The following is a 22,641-nucleotide window of genomic DNA, read 5'->3' as shown; positions in this document are numbered from 1 at the left end:
AAAATAATTTTGATTCTTTGCATAATTTTGAAATATTTACTTAATTCAAAAGGAGAGGGCCTTGCAGTTTCTACGAGACTCTTCACTAGACCCTGGGGATGAAAAGTTGGTAAGTGCTGAGTTGAATACTAAGTCTATGAATGTAAAGTGGGTTCTAAAGATTCTGTGAAGCTAGCTAGGCTTTCAGAATCCTTGGAATCCTTGTGTCTCTCTCATTTTCTGTGGAGCTGGATTGTGGCTTTACTAACATGGAAGTAATAAGAGTATATTTTGATTATTAAATATCTCTAAAACTTCAAACACCACCAAACTGCAGTTCAGAAAATAGATTCTTATTATTCAAGTGAGTTTCTCCCTTCTCTCTCACTTCTAGAAAATGAACTCATTTTCAGTGGAGCAGGCCCTCCCCACAGAGCTGTGCTTGGGGAGAATGTCACATGCTCACTGCAGGGCAGAAATTATATCTCACCTTTGGATATTCAGCAGAGATCTACATTTTTTTATTAACTTTTTTTATTACAGTGATTGTCAATACTTTTTTCTGTCCATTTTTTTTCAGTGCTGGAGATGGCTTTGTGCCTTCATGTAGATACATTCAGAATGTAACTTTATTTTACTGAGGGCATTCTTAGCAGGCAGTCATAATTCAGTTATGTTCAAAAGACTACTCTAAGATTGGATTTTTAAATATAAAAAATATTAATTTTCCTGTCCCCATGTTTCTACTAGAGGGAAAGTCTTGTTCATTTCAGAATAATTCTAAATAAAGAAACTGTACAGTATCTGAAGAAAGACACTTTTTTCCTGCCCCAGGAGGAAGAAATGGCAGGCTATAGACTAGGGAAATATAATATAAAAATCCTGAAGTCCATGCTCTAATTGTCATAATAAAAAGGCTTCTAACATATTCATCTTGCTAAAAATATAAAATAAAATGGAAAAGTATTTGCTTTTCCCCCCTCAAAGTAAAGATATTTTTAATATATTTTACAAGGTGAAATATACATAGTTTATTAAACATTTAACTACAGAACTAATAAGATAATAAAAAGTTAACTAGTCTCATGTTTGTTACAATCATAGTTTTCAAGTAAATATCTATGCAGGCTAAGAGCCAATCCCTTCTTGGGGCTCCTGTAGGTCTTTGCACACATATTCATCCATCCAAGTATTTTCGATAGCACATTCTAATCAGACACTATTATGATCATCAAGTTGTAATTCACCATCCCAAGAAGCTGCTGGCTGCTCATTTGTGAAGTAGGAATAATGACACCCACCTCAGGGTTATTATAAGGATTCAATTAGAGACTATGTATAAATCATCTGCAACATCAAGGCACTCAGTAAATGGCTATTCAGTTCACCCCAGACAGTGCTAAACCATTAGAATATAATGTAATGAATGCAAAATTAAATACCTGGGCAAGGTTCAGGGAAACAAGAAGAATGAGCTTTCCGCAGCATGCAGCTTTTTGTGGGGGGAGGGAGGAGTGTTTGGGCTATGGAGAAGTCCATTCTAGCACACTTGCATATTTGTTTTCTTATTAAACTGAGCCACCTGAGGCTGGGAACTGTATCACATTATTCACCTCCGAATCCTAGGTATCTATGACTTTTATCTGGCATGAGCCCCCGGACGCAACTAGTAACTACCCAAGTAATGCTGTTTGAAATTATGAAGTCACTAATCCAAATGGAGGCAATAGCAGTTGCTCTGTACAGAAGCCAGTCGGTTAACAAATAACATTGTGCTGAAATTAGACTTGGTTTTGAATCTGGGTTAATTTACTAGCACTCTGACCTTGGGCAAATTGCTTGGTCTTGCAAAGATTCAATTTCCTCATTTGAAAAACTAGGATAATAAAATTACCCACCTGCTAGAGTAGGCAAGGACTAATGTACATAATTTGTATAAAAGATTTAGCACAGGGCTTCCCTGGTGGCGCAGTGGTTGAGAGTCCGCCTGCCGATGCAGGGGACACGGGTTCGTGCCCCGGCCAGGGAGGATCCCACATGCCGCGGAGCGGCTGGTCCCATGAGCCATGGCCACTGAGCCTGCGCGTCCGGAGCCTGTGCTCCGCGATGGGAGAGGCCACAACAGTGAGAGGCCCGCGTAATGAAAAAAAAAAAAAAAAGATTTAGCACAGTGCCAATATTTAGAACTTGATAAATCCTAGTTATCATTATTACTATTATATGTTTTTTGAACTCCTGTTATGTGTTTACTATTTTTTAGGTACTATGTGGGCTGTAAAAACTGTAGTCATCTATCCATTCATTCATTCAATAAATCAGTCAAGTACTGTTATGTGCCAGGCTGCAGCACACGAACTGCAGCCATGCACCAGATCCACAGAGTCCCTGCCTTCGTGGAGCTTACATGGGGATGGATGGGGGTAGAATACAATAAATGAATAAGCAACAAGAAAAGTGAATTTCCAGTGAGGTAATGAGTAACGGGGTGGATGTTATTGTAGGTGCAGTGGTTATGGTAGACCTATTGAAAGCAGTGACATTTCTGGAACCATTAAGGAAAGACCTGGGGAAGGACATTTCAAGCAGAGGAAAAAGTAAATGTAAAGGCCCTGAACAAGGACATTTCTAGAACAGAAAAACTTGTGGTGGGAGCACTGTGATCGAGGAAAAGAAGACAAGGAGGTGAAGTCAGAGGCAGGCAGGGGCAGCTACTTGCAGAGCCTTTCAGACCCTGCTCCCCGGGAAGGATTTTATACTAATTGCGCAGGGAAGCCACCAGGAGGTTGGAAGGAAGGAAATGATACAAACTGCAATAATATAGTGTGCTTCAGAACTAAAAGGAGTTTAGAGATTATCTAGTCTGATTATTTATTTTATGGATGAGGAAATTTGTAGAGGTTCCCAGAATGCACTTGCTGTTCCCTCATTCCCTTGCCTTTGACCATCTGACCATGACTTTTCACAAAAAGATTCAAACTCCTTTTCCTGACCCATCAAGCCATTTTAATCCTGGTTCTGGCTTCCTTCTTAGCCTCTGAGTCTCTTGACATTCTTCTACTGTAGGATGGGAGGCAGTATCACATAGTGGCCAAGAGCCCAGGCTTCCTGAGTTTGGATTCAGCTTCTACGACTTACCTTCTACTCAGCCTTGGATGATTTATTTCACCTCCTCAAGCCTCAGTTTCTACATCCAAATGTAATAAGAGTACCTAGGGTTGTTGTGAGTGTTAGATGGGCTAATTCGTGTGATTTAGTCACGTAAGCTAGCATGATGCCTGATGTTGTTAGCTGCTCCGTTAGGATTCTTGTTAGTGTAGCAGAGAGGCATAGAACTGTGCAGTGGGAATGAACTTTCTGAGAAGATGGACCTGAGTCCAGATTCTGGCTCTAACACTCACGTGCTGTTTTACCATCACCTTGAGTGAGCTACGAGATCCTTCTGAACTTTACTTACTTTATTTGTTAATTAGGGGGAAATTCTAGGTCTGAAGCATTATGATGAGAACTAACATCTGGAAGATAGCAGATATGGTTCTGGAACATTTTCTTTATTGAATAAATGGTATAATTATTATTATTGTACTTCCCATTGTAAAATCATGAATTGGCTTTTCTGTTTCTCTAACTTGGATGAAAAAACTCACATTTACTTAAGGAATATGTTTGGAGTTCCTACTCTTATAAAAAAATAACATTTTTGGAAATCTGATTATGCTGCAAGCATGGTTCTGAAGGTTTTACACAGCCCTGAGGCATAGATGTAGGTCATTTTGCCCCAGGTTGTCCCACTCTACAGTTTGAGTACTTAGCCATCTGCTGTGTGGCCTCAAGGTGATATAGTAACAGTGCATTCGGATTATGCATGCATTACTATTCTGTAAAACAAAGTTATATCGACATACTTGTCATTTTTCGGGTTTCCTACCAATCACTAAAGTGGCAGGAGCTGGCATCAAGTATACATCTAATAGACAGATGAGTTCAACTTCCCTTAGTAAACTGCTTTTCAGACGTTTAAAAAGTTAGTTCCTAAATGTGTCTTTTTCTTTCATGGAAGCTAGTAACATTTCAACTTTTCTGTAGTAATTAAATCTATTTAATTTTTAAGAGTAGTTGGTGAATTCAAACATTGTTTCAATCAACCAGAACTGGAATGAAAATATCAAGTGAGACAATTACACAAAAATGCAAATTATATATTTAAAATATTTTATGTTCCATGGAAGCTACCACACGTGGCGCCATGCAGTATTCAATTTAATAAAAGTCCACCTCTTCTTAGAGGATTGGAGGCAAATCTGACAGTGTCTGGAGACATTTTGCTTGTGATGGGTGGGTAGTGTGATACTGGCATCCAGGAATGTTGCTAAACACCCTATAATGCACAGAGCAGCCCCCTGTAACAAAGAATTACTCAGTCCAAAATGTTAATAGTACCATGATCATGAAACCCTGTCTTAAGAGTATCTGTATGGTAATGCTTTTGTAAAAGTTATGTATGTATCCAGCAACACATGAGCCCTAGGAGAGTGCTTTGCCCATAATATGCTCTCACTCATTTTTGTTGGTTGGATTGGATAGAAAAGCATAAAATCTCATGTCTGCACCTTACAATGATTGTTTATTCACTTTGTTTCAGCATGTATTCAATAATGGCTTTTCTACCAAATCATGAGAGCTGGTTATGTTAGTAGTAATTTTATCACATGATTAAACTTCTCATTTGCTTATAAATCACCACCTTGAATGGGGAATTTTTGACTTCCTTTTAGTAACAAGAACAATTTAACTTTTCCATGCAAGGGGAATTATAAGCATGACAAGCAGATTTTTCCCCCTTATCAAGGGCAGGAGTCAGGATTCCCTGGTGTCATAAACTAGAGGCAAAACATAGTTTCCCACCCCAAATTTTAAATTTGAATATATACTTTTAATGAGTTGTTGTTGTTGTTTTAGGCTGTTGGTTAGGATGCCCTCAAGTGTCTCCATGTAGTTATATCTTTTCCCTCAGTGAGAACCTTAGCCTTTAGCCGTCATTTTACTTTACAGGAGTAAAGTAAATTACTTTATTCTTCTAGAGCGTCACTCATGCCAGAATAGCCCATGGAAGGCTTAGATCCAGATAAATTTGTTTTTCTGGAAACTGTCTTAAGAGTATACAAATGGGAAACCAGCACTTTTATAATCTTAAAATATATATGGATAGGCCACAGGAAACAGAGATGGTTACATTTTATAATTCTGTAGTTTGCTCATTTTGTACTTATCCAGGTTAATCCTAAACAGAAAGTAAGTTTATTTTATGCAAGAAAAGATATCTTGAAAAAATAAAAGATATCTTGAAAGTTTTGGACGGCTAAATGAGGATTTGGGGCTAAAAGAGAAGTAGTCCATAACCTAAAAATATTGCTCCTGATGTTGAAACTCCATAGCATTTCTGTTAGACTTCTTTGCTTCATATTACTTATGTGCATTTGTTTTACCACTTCACAAAAATTTTCTTTGTTTTACAAGCCACAACATTTTCAAAGTTATTCCACACAAATTTTCTCCATATTTCTGAGTGCCTCTGTCTCTCTTTCCCTTCCTCCCCCTCCTCCTCCCCTTCTTCTCCTCCTCCTCCTCCTCCTCCTCCTCCTCCTCCTCCTCCTCCTCCTCCTCCTCCTCCTCCTCCTCCTCCTCCTCCTCCTCCTCCTCCTCCTCCTCCTCCTCCTCCTCCTCCTCCTCCTCCTCCTCCTCCTCCTCCTCCTCCTCCTCCTCCTCCTCCTCCTCCTCCTCCTCCTCCTCCTCCTCCTCCTCCTCCTCCTCCTCCTCCTCCTCCTCCTCCTCCTCCTCCTCCTCCTCCTCCTCCTCCTCCTCCTCCTCCTCCTCCTCCTCCTCCTCCTCCTCCTCCTCCTCCTTCTTCTTCTTCTTCTTCTTCCTCTGCTTCTGCTTCTGCTTCTGCTTCTTCCTCTTTTCTTTTTTCTTCTTCTTCTTTTTCTTCTTCTTCTTCCTCTTCTTCCTTCTCTTTCTCTTCCTCTAGAGCATAGTGCCTTGTACAGAATACACACTTGAATGAATAAATTTCCATATTTTAAGGGACAGAAGGAATAGTATAGTAAATATCCCTTGAGTTATCTCTGATAAGATGGGATGCCTTTTTCTTTTTCTTGTCTTTCTCTTTGGCCATCTTTGACTGAGCTAAAAGAGTTTATAATCAGTTCAAAAAACCACCTAACCCAAGGTCAAAACTGGTCAGTCAAAGCTGTGTGCTAGACTTCTCACAATTCACAGCAGGGCCTATTTGCACTATTTTTCTAACACGTATGATAGAGTTATCCTTTCTACTTCTACACTCAGCTAATCCCCACTGGGTGAGACAGTGAATGCAACAGTGGCCCAGTGAGGTGAGGAATCATAGAACAGAGTGAAGTTGATTGGCTGGCAGGAGATTGTCTAAGCTGGTCTTGTTAGTGGATGGCTCCAAACCACCTGCCTCCACATGCAATGCCACATCTTGGGGTGCACATGAAGGACCACTCCATGGCAGGAAAAAAAACCATGAGAATGTTTCTCTTAATAGCTATTTTTTCACTCCCTGAAAATTTCCACTTTATTTATATTTTATAACATATATAGCAGTATAATACTGTAAGTATATAATTTATTTTTAAAAATTCTATATTGGGGTTTCATGTTCTAAAACTGAGCCCTAGTGGCTATATCATCCAAAAAGAGTCTGGAGTCCACTATTGGCCTAGAGGCCTAGGTGACCCAGGGCCAGGTTTTGCAGGTCGCCTGTGCCCTTGGTTCTGCTATCTTTTCCTTCTTTCCAATGACATTGATATCACTATTTACCATGTATTTCATGCCCAGTGTGCTGGGCACCATGGCCATGCCCGATAAGGCCTTCCCCTCAGCAGTCACAGCCACATTTAGTACAATTTCTCTTGAGTAATGTTTGAAGGTGGACTCTTTCTTTTCATTTTTTTTTTCTCTTCCTTGATGCTTCCAGGTAGATCCTTGACCTACTTTTATTTCTTTTATACTCGACACATAATTGCTTTTGAAAAGCATGAAATCCTTTAAAGAAAAGGGTTTTTTTAGTCACGTGCAAATACTTTTAAAATTATATATCAAATATTGAATGCTTCTGCCCAGCTAAAACCACGACATTCTTAGCAAGCTGCAAACTTTCTTCTTTGCTCCTTGTGCTTATTTTATAATTCCTCTGAAACTCCCCACCCCTACGAGGGCCTAATCAATGTTCCATATCAAGCTGCTAAGAACAAGAGGCTTAGTGCACCTCACAATCTTGACAACAGGCCCTTTGTTAGAGAAAACAAACTAATAGAAAGAAATTAGACCTCTGATGAAATATCATTAAAATACTTCTTTAAATTAAAAAAAATTATAGAGGCAACCGGAGATTTACACTTCTAGTTATGAATTGAGCTGCCAACTGGCATTTCCTACCCCCTCCCCACCTGTCAAAACAGAACTTGAGTTTGATTTCTGGTAAATTCACTGCCTGAGTAAATGTTTTTCCTCAAAGAATCATCCACTATATTGTAAAGCTCCAGGTAGTAATTACAAGTGTGTGAGGATGTATGTGGTGTATATGTCTGTGTTGTTTGTGGAAGGCAGGACATTTACCTGAATTGACCATCATTTGCTTGGGTGGGGTGGAACCTGTCAGTTGAAACTCTTTACTGAATTTTCAAAAGTATCATACTTTGCCCATAACACAAGCATTTGAGTTAAAGAGTTATCTTTATTATGTATGCGGAATTGCTATGAGCACAAAGGTGAATGAAATGGAGAACTAAAATGACAAATGAGAAAATAAAGGCAAATTTATAAAAGTTCAAGCACTAGCATGAATCGTGCCAGTTAGTATCACCAGAGCCCAATGTCACAGGCTCATTGCCAACTACCTTCAGTTTGCATATTAGAAGCATGGGTGCTAAGAGATAAATACTCTGGTAGAGAATCTACTTTTATATCTCCTAAAATATGTCTCTTCTATACTCAGTTAAATTTGCAAATGATAAAGTTTGGATACATGTAAAACTGTTTCTCTTCTGGCACCCACACTCTCTGTACAGACAAGCCTGGATGGCTGCAATGGAAACCCCTGCTTTTCTCCAAGAACCCTTCCAGATATCAGTCACTGACCTTCCTAGGATGAGGACATAGCTCCCACCAGCTCAGGAACTTAGACTGGCATTCATTATTTTAGCACTCTCACTGCCTCTTCCATCTGTCCATCTGTCCATCCACCCGTCCATTCCTCCCTTCATTCAACAAGTACTTTTCCAGCACTGACTATGTTCCAGATAATTGTGTTAGGTACTGGGGCCTCTGTAGTATAACAAGACAGAGAAAGTCCTTACCCACCTAAAATCTCCCTGCCCCCACTACTCATCACACTTACATCCACACATGTACACACCGAGTTACATTACAGATAGATTGATAAGTAATCTTGTTACTCTTAAAATTAATTAATTCCTGGTACAAGGACCTGCTTCACTGGACCAAAGTTTCCGTATTGCCGACTGTCAAAATGCACCTTTTCCTGCTTAGCTCTCAGTTCTTCCCTGGGCTGGGCCTCACCCTTCCATCTTCTCTGCTTGGCTTGCACAGTCTCCCTACCCATGTCAGGCCTCTTCTCTGGGGTCCTGTGTTCCATTAAACCAATCACACACACAGGAGAGAGAAGTGTGAAATCTTTGAACCCAAGTTGCACTGTATTTTGAGACACTTCCATTTGTCATATACTTTCATGGGACTCAATTGTCCTTGGGGGAATGACTTCCCTTGAACAAATGTGTTTGTAACCATCCAAATTTCAAATGAGCTGAGTGAGTAGGATAGAAATGTACGGGCATGCTGAAACAGAATATGTACATTTAATGGCCAAAATATTTTTCCTGAGCTTCCAGGCTCCTCTACCTGGGAATAATTTAAATACAAGGGAGAATCTGATTCCTCGTTTACTGCACAGAGTCGATTCTCACCTGGCTAAAATTAGTTTTTAAATCACTGGGTTTTATGCTTCTGTAGTGCACTTGGTCCCCTGTGACCGCACCATTACACTCACTCTTACTCCTGCTGATTATCTGTGATTATCCACCTGGTCAAGTTGTCAAGTGATTGCCATTAAATGCCTTCAAATCTGAAGTAGTTAATTAGTTCTCTAGTCATTCCCTGGATCCTGGATTTTAAGCCTCTACTGTTTTATTTCCTTTTGTACAATTGAAGCTGAGTTGCCCCCAAATGGATAAACTCATCCCCCAGGATGACTTGTGCATCTCATTCAGGATTCTGATTTTATGACATGCCTAGACAAGTCCCAAATTAATTTCAAGGCAAGAGACTTCCTGTACTTATGGTGAGGATAGATTTTCCACTTCACACAGCACTCCGAGCTACTCTATCCTGCCAACATTCCAAAGTCAGCCAAACAGAGTGAACACCATAGTTCTCTCACCTCTCTATTTTGGTTTAGTTTTTGGATGTTTTGCTAATCATACATTTCCTCAGAAGGTCAGGTGCAAAGCTCTGGAATAGAAACTTCCTCCAGAAAATTTTCTGATCCTCCCCAAATCACCCCTTCTAGCTTTGTGCTGGTTTCTAATGGAGCCACAACTTGGTTTTGCTGCTGAAAAGTATCAGACAAGAGTTATCGCCATTGTTTTTAGAAACCATTTCCCCAATGCCAAGCACAGAGGGAACTCATCAGGGGAGCCCATTATGGTAACTAACTCCTTAGTCTTATCTAAAATGATAAGACATGGATTCATGACCTTACTCATAGAAACATCAAGAAAGAAACATGACTTTAAGTATTGAATAAGCCATTGGAATTTTTCTTGGTCGAAGTAAAATTAACTTACAGAAGATAATAGTTAACTGCTGTTAAGAGTTTTATTATGTCTGGAATAAATACTCTAAGAGGTTTACATATATTAACTCATTTAATGCTTAACACTCTGAGCAGGTACTTTTATCACTCAGATGAGGACAGCGAAGCACAGAGAAGTTAACCTGCCTGAGGCCACGTATTGGGGGAGTGCTGTGTACCTTATACCCAGGCCTCCAGAAGACTGAACAGGATTGTAAAATGTTCATTTCTCATTTGTCTCAGTTTTAGTGTACCAACTACTAACACACAGGCCTCACTTTTGGCTATTAAAATTCTCGGAAAGGGGCTTCTCTGGTGGCACAGTGGTTAAGAATCCGCCTGCCAATGCAGGGGACATGGGTTCAAGCCCTGGTGCAGGAAGATCGCATATGCAGTGGCGCAACTAAGCCCGTGCGCCACAACTACTGAGCCTGCGCTCTAGAGCCTGCAAGCCACAACTACTGAAGCCCACGCACCTAGAGCCTGTGCTCCGCAACAAGAGAAGCCACCGCAATGTGAAGCCCGTGCACCGCAACGAAGAGTAGCCTCTGCTCTCTGCAACTAGAGAAAGCCTGCGTGCAGCAACGAAGACCGAATGCAGCCAAAAATTAATTAATTAATTAAAAAAAAACAGATTTACCATGTGTTTTAAAAAATTATATATCAGAAATATGTAAGACTCTCTCACCATCTTTTCTGTTGTGGATAGGTATTGATGGTTAATACTGAACATTTGGGAAAAGGAAATAGGGTATTCAGGATTTAAAAATAAAAACCCTCATTGCTCTGTGAATGACATTTCATTTGTCATTTTTGTAATTATTTTGCTGTCATCTAGGGACCCAAGTGAAATTTTTTAAATGTGTTGCTGCCATCCAGTGATCTAAATGAAAATAACATGCAAACTTGATTTTGTCTTATTTGCATTTTAAGTCTTTAAGTGCTACCTTAGGGGTCATTTAAAAAAATCATTAAATCTTCATATACTAAACTTGAGATTTTTAGAATTTCTAAAAATATGACATTTGCAGTTTTTCTTACTTCTCACTTATTCTTTGTCTGCTAAAATAGTGTATTTTGCTCATGTCCACAGTTCCTTTTTAATATCAAATAAGAGGGTATTAGAGGAGAAACTAAAATCTCATTAACTTTATTTATACATGGTATCTGATGTGGTTTTGGACCATATGTATTTCTTTTAGAACAATTTTATTTGTGCCAATTCTTATTTGAGTAACTGACATACTGATTTTTCACATCTATCCAAGCTTGTTTATAGTTGATCAATTTCACCCATATTTATTTAATTATGTAAATGATTATAGTTAGACACCAAAATCTTCAGTTTTACATGTTCTATGTAGAATACTTCCCATTCATCTACATAAGTATTCACTGATTGCACGTAAAGAATTTTGGATCAGTGGTTCTGAATAGTTATTTACCTCTTCATAAATATATTCTGTCTCCCCATTAAAGGGGTAGGAATTATGTACACCCTCTCAAAATGTAGTAATGCCCTATATTCAGTAAATTCTTATTGTTGATGCCCTATTCATAGACTTTTAAGGATATAATCATCTATTATAACACACGTCATTCAAATTAGTTTCTGCCCTTTGCTGAAGTTTTAAAATATCTGAAATGATTATATCTGAAGAACAAAAGTTGGCAGATGTGGAAACATTTTTCACCACAGCAGTTCCTAGCCATGTCCCCTCTGTAGGCTGTGTATGCCTAAAATGTAATTGTTTGGAAGACTGTGCACGATCAGGAAAATTGTCCCCCCACTGAATAAGGACACAAGCGTGGTTTCAATATTCTAATGGACATTTATAATAATTCAGCACTTTGAGTTGCAGGGAGAAGTTGAGAGGAAGTTTTAAGTTGGGTGATAATTGTGATCATTGGCAATGACTTGGATGGGGGAGGGCAGGGAATATATGTTCTACTGGAAGGCTACCACCTGAAGCTAAAGAGATCATTTTCCAAGGAGACCCAAACTGAATGAGATGAGCAAAAAACAGTATTAGTTTTAATCCTGTGTTGTTAAAGAAGATGAGTATTTGTCCTGGGTTCATCTATGTTCATGAAATCAAATGTTTATTGAGTGCTTATCCAGTGCCAGATACCATACTAGGCAAAAAGGGGGATGTTAGTGTACAAGATTAATGTCTGTGCCCTAATGGAGCTCATGGTCTAGGGAGATACCTTCTCTTGATTAGACATTTTCCCTTAAAACTGTTCCAGCCTGTGTAAGCTTGTGTAAGCACCATTGTAGCTAGAATTAAGTCATATGTTCCTCCACCACATAAGAGTGTACATTGGGTACATTTTTACAGTGTTCCCAGCATTACCAAGTACCCTGAGAGAATCATTTTGTGTATTACCACTAACTGATGAAAGCTCCACACCTCCTAATTTCAAGGAGTTTAATTAATACAACCAGTTTGCACTGACCAACCTGGTTTTACTTGACCCAAGTGGTAAACCATTAAGTAACATTAGCCTCCTAGGACTCTGTCACATGACTTGACTTCCAGCATTGCAGGACTCTCCTGACCCAAGACCATTTTCATTCCTTAGGGTAATTCAGTTATTGCTGCCATTTTTGAAAGTAAGTTAACATATTAGCCAGTGATGTGCTAAAAGATTTATCAAAGCCACTAACTGCAAAATTAGACTTTATGTCTAAAGATATTTTTGAAGGTCCCAATGTATGGATTTTTGCAGTGTTAGACTGGTGTTACCTTGATGCACATTTTAAAAAAAAATGACATAAAGGCTACAGTCTGACTTGATTCCATGCCCCTAAGTTAGCAACCATGGTACTGGTATGGACCCCAGAATCCTAAACCAACTTTGAGGCCTCTAGAAACTAGTCCACACTGTCAAATGTATGCCTACACATTCATCTTCTGGACTGCAGTTTCCTTGGAAGGCCCCCAGTAATTGCTTCAGCTGCTCTACAAGGAATGTAGCTTCCAATCCAACTCAGAATTTGAGTCACTTCAGTTATAAAAACAAACTTACAATGTTCTCCCTCCTTAAAAAATACAACACTCAACTGTTTACATTCATGTCTTTATTAGTTTTGATGATCAGTACAACTGCTTTTACTTCAAGTGCAGGCATTCACTCCTGCATGTTCTAGGAATCATTAATCCCACACTCAAATTAGAAAGATATCAGAGGCAGTTTTTATTTTAATAAGCATGCAAAGATAAAAGTAGTAAAATGAAAAATAAATGGCCCTCCTTCAGGTACAGAAAAATATTAGGATAAAGTCAACATCTTTATGAAGAAAGTGTTCAAATAATGGGTCAAATCTTTTTAAAAACTCCTAGTCCGTGTATTTTACTTTCATTGATAATCAAAACCAGGCAATCTTTACAGTAGTTTAAATGTTAATAAGTGATGGACCTCTTATTGGTTTTATTTAAAGGTTAAAACACATCATCATCTCAATTCTTGGTACCCACAGTCATTTTAATTTCTGGCTTATGCTGAATTGCTATACGATCTTCAGACACCTCTACCCCCACGTATATAATTACTCATTATTTCTTTAAGATGGATAACTCATAACATGAAAAGAGTAAACTGAAGTTCTGTGAAATTTAAGATGACACAAAAACGGTGCCCAACAGCCATTTTTCTCTACCTTTCCTCTTCCAACTCTGTTTCTTCTTCTTTGAAACCTTACTAGAAATGTTGTTTTTACAGGAAAGGTGATTATTAAAAACGCCAAATGCTTTCATATTAGATCTTGTCAATAGTTAATTCCGGTTTCTTGGTGATCACATCTCTCATCTTCATTGCTTGGTATGGAAAAGTGAAATATACTTGGAGTAAGAAGCACCAAAAGGAGACAAGGAACCAAACTCTGCAGTGTAGGTTTCCTTTCCTGAAGAGGGCAAGCTCCAGCAGCCTCATTTGAAGGAGGCCTTCACTACCCTGCCTTTGACAGGCTGTGGAGGGCGCCAGTTCCTCACCAGGGGCACCGGGGGCTCATTTTCCGCACTGGAGTAGAGGCTCCGCAGCTTGGCCATCTGCAAGGGGCGAGGGAAGGCTGTCAGCATGACATTCGGACCAAGTGGACACATTAAGCGTGTGACAAAGAGTTAGAAATCGCCAGCTTTCTAAACAAGCAAACTACAAAACTTGTCTCCAATGTCCAGTGAGAGTTATTTGGTTCTGAGTAACAAAAACCTTTTTTTTTTTTCTTTTAAATTTGTAAAAACACTTTTCTTCCTTTTATACAGGATCACCATACCCTCTGGTCAAAACCTTTTCCTCCTGAATTCTGAAACAATTATTTTAATTCGACAGATCAGTATGAAATCTATCCCTTATGTAGGAGTGGAAGACAGTGCAAACAATAAGCTCAACTGGCCCTTCATTGCATAAGTTAATGAAGTCAATTTACATGAACACTTAGAAGGGAGGCCTGAGGAGAGAGGTCCAAGGTGTTGAAAGCAGACAGACTGGAGCTGCAATCTCAGATCCTGCCCTTGGCTGTGTGATCATGAGTGAACTGCTTAACCTATCTGAGCCTCAACCTACTTAGCTGTAAAACTGGGGAACCAGTATACACCTCACAAGGATGTTCAGTCCCTTCCACCAGCATCTTCTCCCCAGACCTGTATTTACCATTCCATCTCCTAAACAGGGCTCAGTATTTGGGAGTTCTCCAAATTAGCAAAGTCTAACTCATATGGATCTGTACCCTTCAGTGTTTCTAGAGCACAAACTTGGGCATTGTTCAGCATTACCACCACCTTTAAATGTTTTTGCATTTAGCCTGGTACCCTTTGGAAGTTGAGTTTTAGAAAGTTAAACAGGCTGATCGTAATTAGCCGGGGCAAACTATGAAGTCTCCAGTCGCAGAGCTGTTTGGTAAGCATCTACTGCTTTATATTTTCAGTTTAGCGTCTGTATCTCACAGAGCCCGCCGGCGACGGTAAGTCAGCGTGCTCTCAAAGCCGGCCCGCGGCCGCCGCTCACCTGTTCGTGGCTCACGGTGATCGGCTCCTTCAGCAGGAGCCACACGATGCACTCCTCGCAGGGCGGCGTGGTGAAGGAGCCGTGGTAGGTCCAGTAGTCTCGGCAGGCAGGGAACAGGCAGGACGGGTCGAAGTTCTGGAAGGGCGCCTCTTTGCCCTGGGAGATAGCGGGACCCAGCGCGGTGAGCGGGCGCATGCGCATCGCCTGCCGCAGCGTCTCACCGTTTGGGGAGAATGGATTTCAAATGCAATAGAGAAAACGGAGCTTGTGAACAAGTATGTGCCTTTCAGAAATAAAGGGCAGATAGGGGAGGCCGGTTTGTATGGTATGACTTTGCCACAGACGATTTTATTCCTTATTCACTCTAGGTAGCACTATAAATCTATCATTTCTCAAGAAAAAGGACAAACTCATTCTAAACTGTAACAGAAATATTTCATACAAGTTAATGCTGTGGTTCTCGATGATACAAAACAGGCTTGCATTTTTATTGAATATCATACTCAGAATACTTACTTTCTCTGGTGGTAAAACTATAAAGCGTTTGATTAGAACAGAAAGAATTAAAGTGAGTCTGCTAAGTAGAAGAATCTACTGTTAAGATTTAAAATATACAGGTGCAACCCAGGAGAGAAAGGGAAACACTAGGACCCAAACATTTAGTACCTCTGCATGTGTGTGTGTGTGTGTGTGTGTGTGTGTTGGGAAGGGGAACACCACTCAACTTCTCTCTCAAACACTTCGTTAAAAATATAGTTATCTGACAGGTTGACTATGAAGATTAAATAAACTTATGTATGTGAAACTGCTCTAAAATCTATAAACCATAAAAATATACATACAATTATAATAGCATTTGCTTTCATATGTATGCTTAGCATATTCATCAAACTTACTAACAGATTTTAGGTGAAAGAAATACACTTGAAAATGTAAAAAGAAAAAAATTGACATACCCTGCTTTTATGTTCTGGGAGGGAAAATGATTTTTTTTACCTTCGTTTTAATTTTGTCCAGCGCATCAAGTAGCAGCTGGAACTCGTGTTTCTCATGTCCTATCTGTAAAAAAACAAAGAAAAGAAAAAGAAAACCAACAACTATATTTTTCTCTTCTCCATAATTTAAGATTGTCTTAAAAACTAATTTTAATCCATCCATCTACCACTAGTGTTTATAAATCTGTCAGAATATCTTGTACTAAGCAAAAACATAAGTTTATTTCCCCCCCCAAGATTTTAGAGTATATATTTTCTGAACTAAACTTAGACTCCAGACCTCTGAAGTACAAAACCACAAATTATATGTTGACTTACATCTATGTCCTTGACCTTCTCTGTGAAGTCAGTCTACTTTCCTTTTTAATAGAATTAGAGGTAGGATGGACTCAATGTATCTAAAACTAAACTCATTGTCTTTCTGCTCAGACCCACTCCACTTCCTGTAGTACTGTGTTCAAGCACTGAAAATGACCCAATGAATTCAGAACATAAAACAAATTAGGTCATTCAAAAAGAAAGAAGCTAGATTTTCACCTCTGGCTTAAAATCTAGATTATGTTAGCACTAAATTCATGTGTTAATGACACTAAGTCCTCTCTAAACCAAGGCTGGCTCAACAACACACACATTCCATGTGCTATCTTAGCGTGGGATCATGTGAGTGGTGGCCACCCTAAGCCGAGTGGATGTCCAGCCAGGGACTCGGCATCACAGACGTTCCCAACATTGGCTTTTCTGGTTTCCCCTGCAATTGACGTGGAGTAGCAGGAAGGGGTAATGAACAATGCTGCCCTTGCCCTCACTGCCACTGAAATAAGCTCCTTCAAAGGCTCCATCTCCACTGCCTCTACACACACACCACACACATACACACACGCACACACACACACATACATCCTGCATCTTGAGAAAATTTAGAAGTGCTAGGGGTACTGAAGTATGGCAAAAGTTACTCTTCTAAGGGAGAGCAAAAATTTTTGATCTGATCTTAACAGAAATATCTTGACTAGTTGAATGAATACTGAAATTCATTCCTCTCTCCCCTTTAAATAAAAGGAGGGAGTAAAACTTCAGCATTGATAAGGAACTAAACTTTGTAAAAAATATATGGTCAATTTTTACCTTACCTTCAGAAAAATGCCAACCACAGCTACACCATCAGGTTGCTTCAGAGCACTTCCAAAACTGTTATACTTTGAATTCCAGTGAACCAAATGAAGCTGAAACCATAGAACAGAGGTTATGAGGTAAATTCCCCAAATAAGGAAATAAGTATAAAATTATTCACAATAAACCCAATAATTATACAGTCTTAAGGTTGCTGAACACTCTCACAGAAGTTGACAGAATTCTAAAAATTAACATGCAATATTTTGGTAAGACTTTTAATGGTTCAAATTAAAAGTTATGATAGGTAGAATCGGTGAAAACTGAACTTTCGTTAAACCAATTCAAAATATTATTTTAGTTGTGTATAACATTAGTCCTTTTTCTGACCAAATCAAACAGTGAAACACAGAGTTATAAACAGGAATCTGCTAGCATTCTAAAGTCACAATTAACTGGGAAGTAGGAGAGGAAAAATAAGGGGACAAATTCTTACGTGTCTTCATGCCTCTCTCCTTTCAGCAACAAATGGTCTAGAACCGGGTGGTAACCTTACCTTAATAATGTTAAGGTGATAACATAGACACTAGTTAAATTAGTCAAAATTTTCACATTGCATTATATAGAATGGCAAGAGAATACAATAGTTCATGACAATTTAGAAGTATTTTATTCAAGACCAAAAGTGTGAGATAATCCCACATGTAAAGACCAAACTGCAAGCCTTGCCCACATTTATAAGGAATATACTAAACTTTCCCCATTTGTGGGGGAAGATGTCTGGAAGGCATTCTCAATTAACTTATCCTGTCACTGGCTGTCTAGATGGGCTGTAGAGAAATAATCACAGGGAAGTACTTCGGGTCTCCTATAGTTTAGTTTAACTGTTTAGTCAAATTTAGTTAGGCTGCCTAATGATGCTGCCTAAATGAGTGTCCACAAGTGGCTCCAAGGTTTCTGTCTCAGCTCCTATGGTTGACCAGAGTCTGCCTCTGGAAGAGTTTGGCAGTACAAATGGAATTATCCTCACCTCCAGGGCATTTGTCACCCCTTATAGGCTTGGCTTTATACAGAGAACATGCAGGAGGCTTGTCTTATTTCCTTGTAATTTGATGCCTTCCTTTAATGGGTTAACTGGAACAGAGAGTAGTATTTGTTCATATTAAATTGTGTGTATCTGTATCTAGCTATCTCTGTATATGTACATATAAAAACATACACACACATATGCACACCCTTCATTAAGAGACTAGAGCATGAGCATTAGCCAGAATTACTAAGTGCTATTTTTAAAGCACCACAGTCTTGTAAAAGAGGCAGCTTAGAGCACTGGGCAGGATGATGAACTATGAAGCCAATCGGCATAAGGTAGAGCACAGGTCTAGCACTCATGCGCTGTGTGACTTTGTTATGTAACCTTCCTGTGCCTCAGTTTCCTTGTCTGTAGCCCATCTCATAGTGTGCTGAGAGGATCAAATGAATTAGTACTTGTAGACACTTAATAAGTATTAGCTACCATTATCTTTTCAGTTCCAGTCAGGTCCCTGGCTTTTTAAACATTATTATTATTAAGCTGCTATCCAATTTCTAAATACAACCTTGAAATTCTTCACGCATGACACTAACTCACCTACACTCTCTTAACTGTCTAACCTAGAATATTTGGCAGCTTCAGTTTATGCTAAACTATTGCAGCTCTTTTCATAACTACAGGCTTGAAGCAAACACATTGGATGCTATTCTGTCATTATTGTTGTTTTCAGTTTTCACTGGGTGAGATCCAGAGTAGGTAACGGCAATTCCTCCTACCTCCGCTGCGTACTTGACTCCATCCACGCTGTGCTCAGAGCCGTGATCATCCGAGGAGCCCCAGTGAAGATGAAACTGGCGAAGCCGGTAGGGTGCAGTGAGAGGACCACCTCTCAGCACTGTGATTCAGAGAAGCTAGGTCAGCAGTGAACTCACACTTCTTTTACGGAGCCCTGCTTTAAACAGCCCTTATAGCCTAAGCTTTATGGGCTGGGCTGATGGTGCCATTCCCAAGCACACTGGTCTCTTTCTCACAAAGTCAAGTCTTGGGATATATCAAAATAAATGCTTTCTCTTCTCTGTCCTTCTGATTTTGTTTGCTTGTTTGATTATTTTTTAAATGTCAGTTTAACATGTATGAAAATAAAATTAAAACAGGAGATGGGCAATGAAAACTAGCAAAGCACAGGTCTGTTGTGTGGGTGCATTAGAGAGAACAGGATAGCTGAGAGCCAGGCAGATTTAGGTTCCAATCCCGGCCCCACCCCTTGCTAGTTGTGTGATCTCAGGCAAATTGCTAAACTCCTCTGAACCCATTTCTGCATCTCTCTGAAGGTGATAATAATACTGACCTTTCAGAGCTGCTGTGAGGATTAAATGAGATTAAGGGCTTTAAACTGCTCATCACAGTGCCCAGCACAGTCATCACTGAACAAATGTGAATTCCTTCTCCATGTCTTGCCTCACTACACTTTTCTTTAGTACTACAGGCAAGAGCTCTCATCCATGTCTAATTCAGACTGTGTTTACTCAAATGAGATGAAATGGAAAATTCAGAAGTTTCCCAGGGAATCAATCAATGTGGGCCCCTAAACAAGATGATTCTCCATAGCATGAATGTGAGTTTGCTGTCCAAATACCTCAACCTGGCACTTAACTTGGTTCCACTTCATTCAGCCTGGGGAGTGATTTAGAAGTTCCAATATTTTCTAAAGGATATTGGAAACTATACAGAAACCCTAAAATCAAAATTTAGCGACATAAGCTAGATCAAAATAAAATTCAGAGCGTAGCTATTATAGAAAATATATATTATTTCAGCACCAACTGTTGGTGCTGAAATGGCACACTGAAAGCCATAGTATAGGTCTAAAACAATAGAACAAGGCTTGTATAAGCTTGGTCATGTAGGAATGAGTGGTTTGATTAACTGCATTTTTTTCTATCCAACCACTAGGAACAGTTATTATTTGGTCATATGAGTCCAATTTATTAGGATGAATTATATGAAATTGTCAATAGTCAATCATTTTTGCTTACAAAAAGTCATTTTCATGTGATCCAACCTAACAGATGCTATTTAATTTTGTTACTAATCCTTCAGAATGGAACTTGATTTAAATGGAGAAGAGAAAAAAAGTAGCAGATACCAACGAGATTATTGTTTAAGAAAATATATTTTTATGATATTCCTTACCTGGAACCTGCTAGTAGGTAGAAATTATAACTATTACTCTTTAGCTACAACATCATTGAGAATATTCATTCCTATACATCAGTAAGGATAATTTTAATTTTTTTTTACAAATGTGGTTATAGGAAAATGTATTACTGTATATCAAGCACCAAAATGCTAAAGGTAGATTCTTACTTCATTCACAGTGAAATAAAGTATTTCTAATTAGCCTTCTTTTATTTCATTGATTTGCTTAATAGTGTAGGTGAAATAAAGAGATTTTTTTTTTGAACATGAGATTTTTCATTTTCACACAAATACAAATCACAACTCAAGGAGAAATTGTCAGATTCTTCAAAAACACTCACCAAAATGATTAGTCAGATGAACCCCACTGATGCATTGAAGGCAAGTCTTCTTGATTCATACAGTGGGTCTACTCTCTCCCCTGGATTGGCCCCTACCCACACAGCAGAGGAAGAGAGTACCTACTTGGTTTCTTTGCTATGTTCCTTGCTCTGTAGAATGGAATCTGTGCCACTCTGGGGACTGGGAGCCTTGCTCTCCAGGCCTTGGTTAGGAAGCAGAAAACCCCTCAGGTGTAGACCATCAGAGCCTGAAGAACACTCATTTGGACTCATTACCATCACCTCCCTATCAAGCTTCATTTCAGGAATGCATTGCCAACTTTTAGCTTGGGCATGGGGCCATTTTGTAGCAGCCTGGGTGACCAGCATTAGAGAGTGAGACATCCCTCTTCTATGTATAAATATAATTCAAGACTAGAGCAAAGTTAAATGTCATCTCCTTTTTCAGAGAAGAAGTGCACCCCGCTTCCCACCAATTCTGTTGCTGTGTCATAAATCACATTTTGCCAATATGGACGTTGAAAATGGTCACGTGTCTCTACCTAAGTGTGATACTTACTTGACCTGTCATAAGTATCATCAAACACAACCCTGCAGGTCTTCCCATTGTTCAGGATGGTCTTGGCAGAACCGGGGTCATAAGATGCTGACCATGGCTTCAGGGAAGGGTCGTGCTTGATGTCTTTAGTGTGCAATTCAATGGGCGACTGGTTGTCTCCCTTGGCAATCGGGTAAAGTTCATGCCAGTGATCAGGACCTGGGAAATCAAATTGAGGGGATTTATTTATTTGGTGGCACAATCCAAGCCCTCTAAGTGACTAAACCAGCAAAATACACAGAGGCTAGCCAGTGATTATGAAAAGGTCTTGTATATCAGATTGGGTAATACAAGGCTTAGTGTTTAAGACCTGTTCATAGTTTTGTTAATAGTGTACCTGGAGACTGTATTTAACTCCGTGTATTTCCTCAAATTTTCCATGTATTTGCTCAAATATAGCCTCAGAGCCTTATTTTTGAAGTGGACTTCATCACGTTTTACCAATGCCATCTTCTGTCATATAGCTGGAATAAAATAACACTGACCCTAAGTAGATTTCAGAGCATATCCATATTCCTTTTCCCATGGGTAGGCAAAAGCTGCAGGCAGAGCAGCTTAAACCAATACCAGGCTCAGAGAGGTTAAGTGCTTGCCCAGTACATGGAGAAGGGGACAGTGAGAACTGGCCCTCGGTGGTCTGACTTCTCCGTCAGAGGCACTGTGATCTGGGCTAGTTACCGAACCTCTCTGCGCTTGAGTTTCCTCCAATGGGAGTAATAACAGCTCCACACCACGGAGAACTAAATCAGATATAAAGTAAAAGGGTCAGCAGTGTTTGGCACTCAGGAAGTGCTCGGTAAATGTTAGTTTCCATCGACTCCACCGCACTTGCTGGAGTTGCGCACTTTCTGAGCAGCACCATCCCGGACGAACCGGGAGCCGCTGCCCACACTCACCGTTGTGGTCGGCGTAGCCCCACTCCTTGGCCATGGTCGTTTTCTTGGGCACTGGACGGCTGCTGCCTTCTCTCCTCCGCCGTGCACAGTCCCTGCGAGCCCTCACCTTTTATATAGGTCCCCCCACACTTGCATGGCCTTATTAGGTCAGCGACGGTGGGGTGGGGGGCTAAACAGGATTGGGGTGGTATTTGGGAGGCGGAGTGGGAAAGCCAATGAATTCCAAGAGCTGGACAGCTGTCGGGGTGGGGGGAGATGGGCGGAGGGCATCCTTCCCCTTCCTCCCCTCCCCCTCCCCTCCCCTCCCCTCCCCCTCCCCTCCCCCTCCCCTCCCCTCCCCTCCCCTCCCCTCCCCTCTTCTCCCCTCCCCTCTCCGGGGAAGCGCTTCTCCTGGCCCTTCTATTCCTCCCTCCCGGCTCCTAAAGCTGCACGGCTCTCTAACCCCGCGCGCCGCTGTGCAGAAATACCGGCGACTTTCGCCTCCTCCTCTCCTCCCTCCCTCCCTCCCTCCTCCAAGCTTTTTTTTTTTTTTTTTTTTGGTAAGGGGGGATGGGGCGTGGTAGTTGTGCTTAGCCTCCAACTAAAATCTGCACC

The 22,641-nt window shown here is 40.1% G+C and overlaps 1 protein-coding gene across 1 annotated transcript; it reads right to left on the bottom strand.

Annotated features, from left to right (window-relative positions):
* Positions 1 to 13,727: 13,727 nt before the first annotated feature.
* Positions 13,728 to 22,081, bottom strand: CA3 (carbonic anhydrase 3; the record flags this gene model as incomplete). Its single annotated transcript, XM_082858845.1, has 7 exons — positions 13,728 to 13,920; positions 14,876 to 15,031; positions 15,872 to 15,934; positions 17,001 to 17,093; positions 18,790 to 18,908; positions 21,113 to 21,310; positions 22,048 to 22,081. 7 exons carry the CDS (start codon positions 22,079 to 22,081, stop codon positions 13,801 to 13,803), a joined length of 783 nt encoding a protein of 260 aa, XP_082714971.1. The 3' UTR covers positions 13,728 to 13,800.
* Between the last annotated feature and the right edge of the window lie 560 nt (positions 22,082 to 22,641).

The sequence above is a fragment of the Leucopleurus acutus genome (genome assembly GCF_964270905.1).
Source record: "Leucopleurus acutus genome assembly, chromosome: 17".
Classification (NCBI taxonomy): domain Eukaryota; kingdom Metazoa; phylum Chordata; class Mammalia; order Artiodactyla; family Delphinidae; genus Leucopleurus; species Leucopleurus acutus.
Note: the sequence above shows the minus strand (reverse complement) of the source record. Positions and strands in the feature narration are given on the sequence as shown.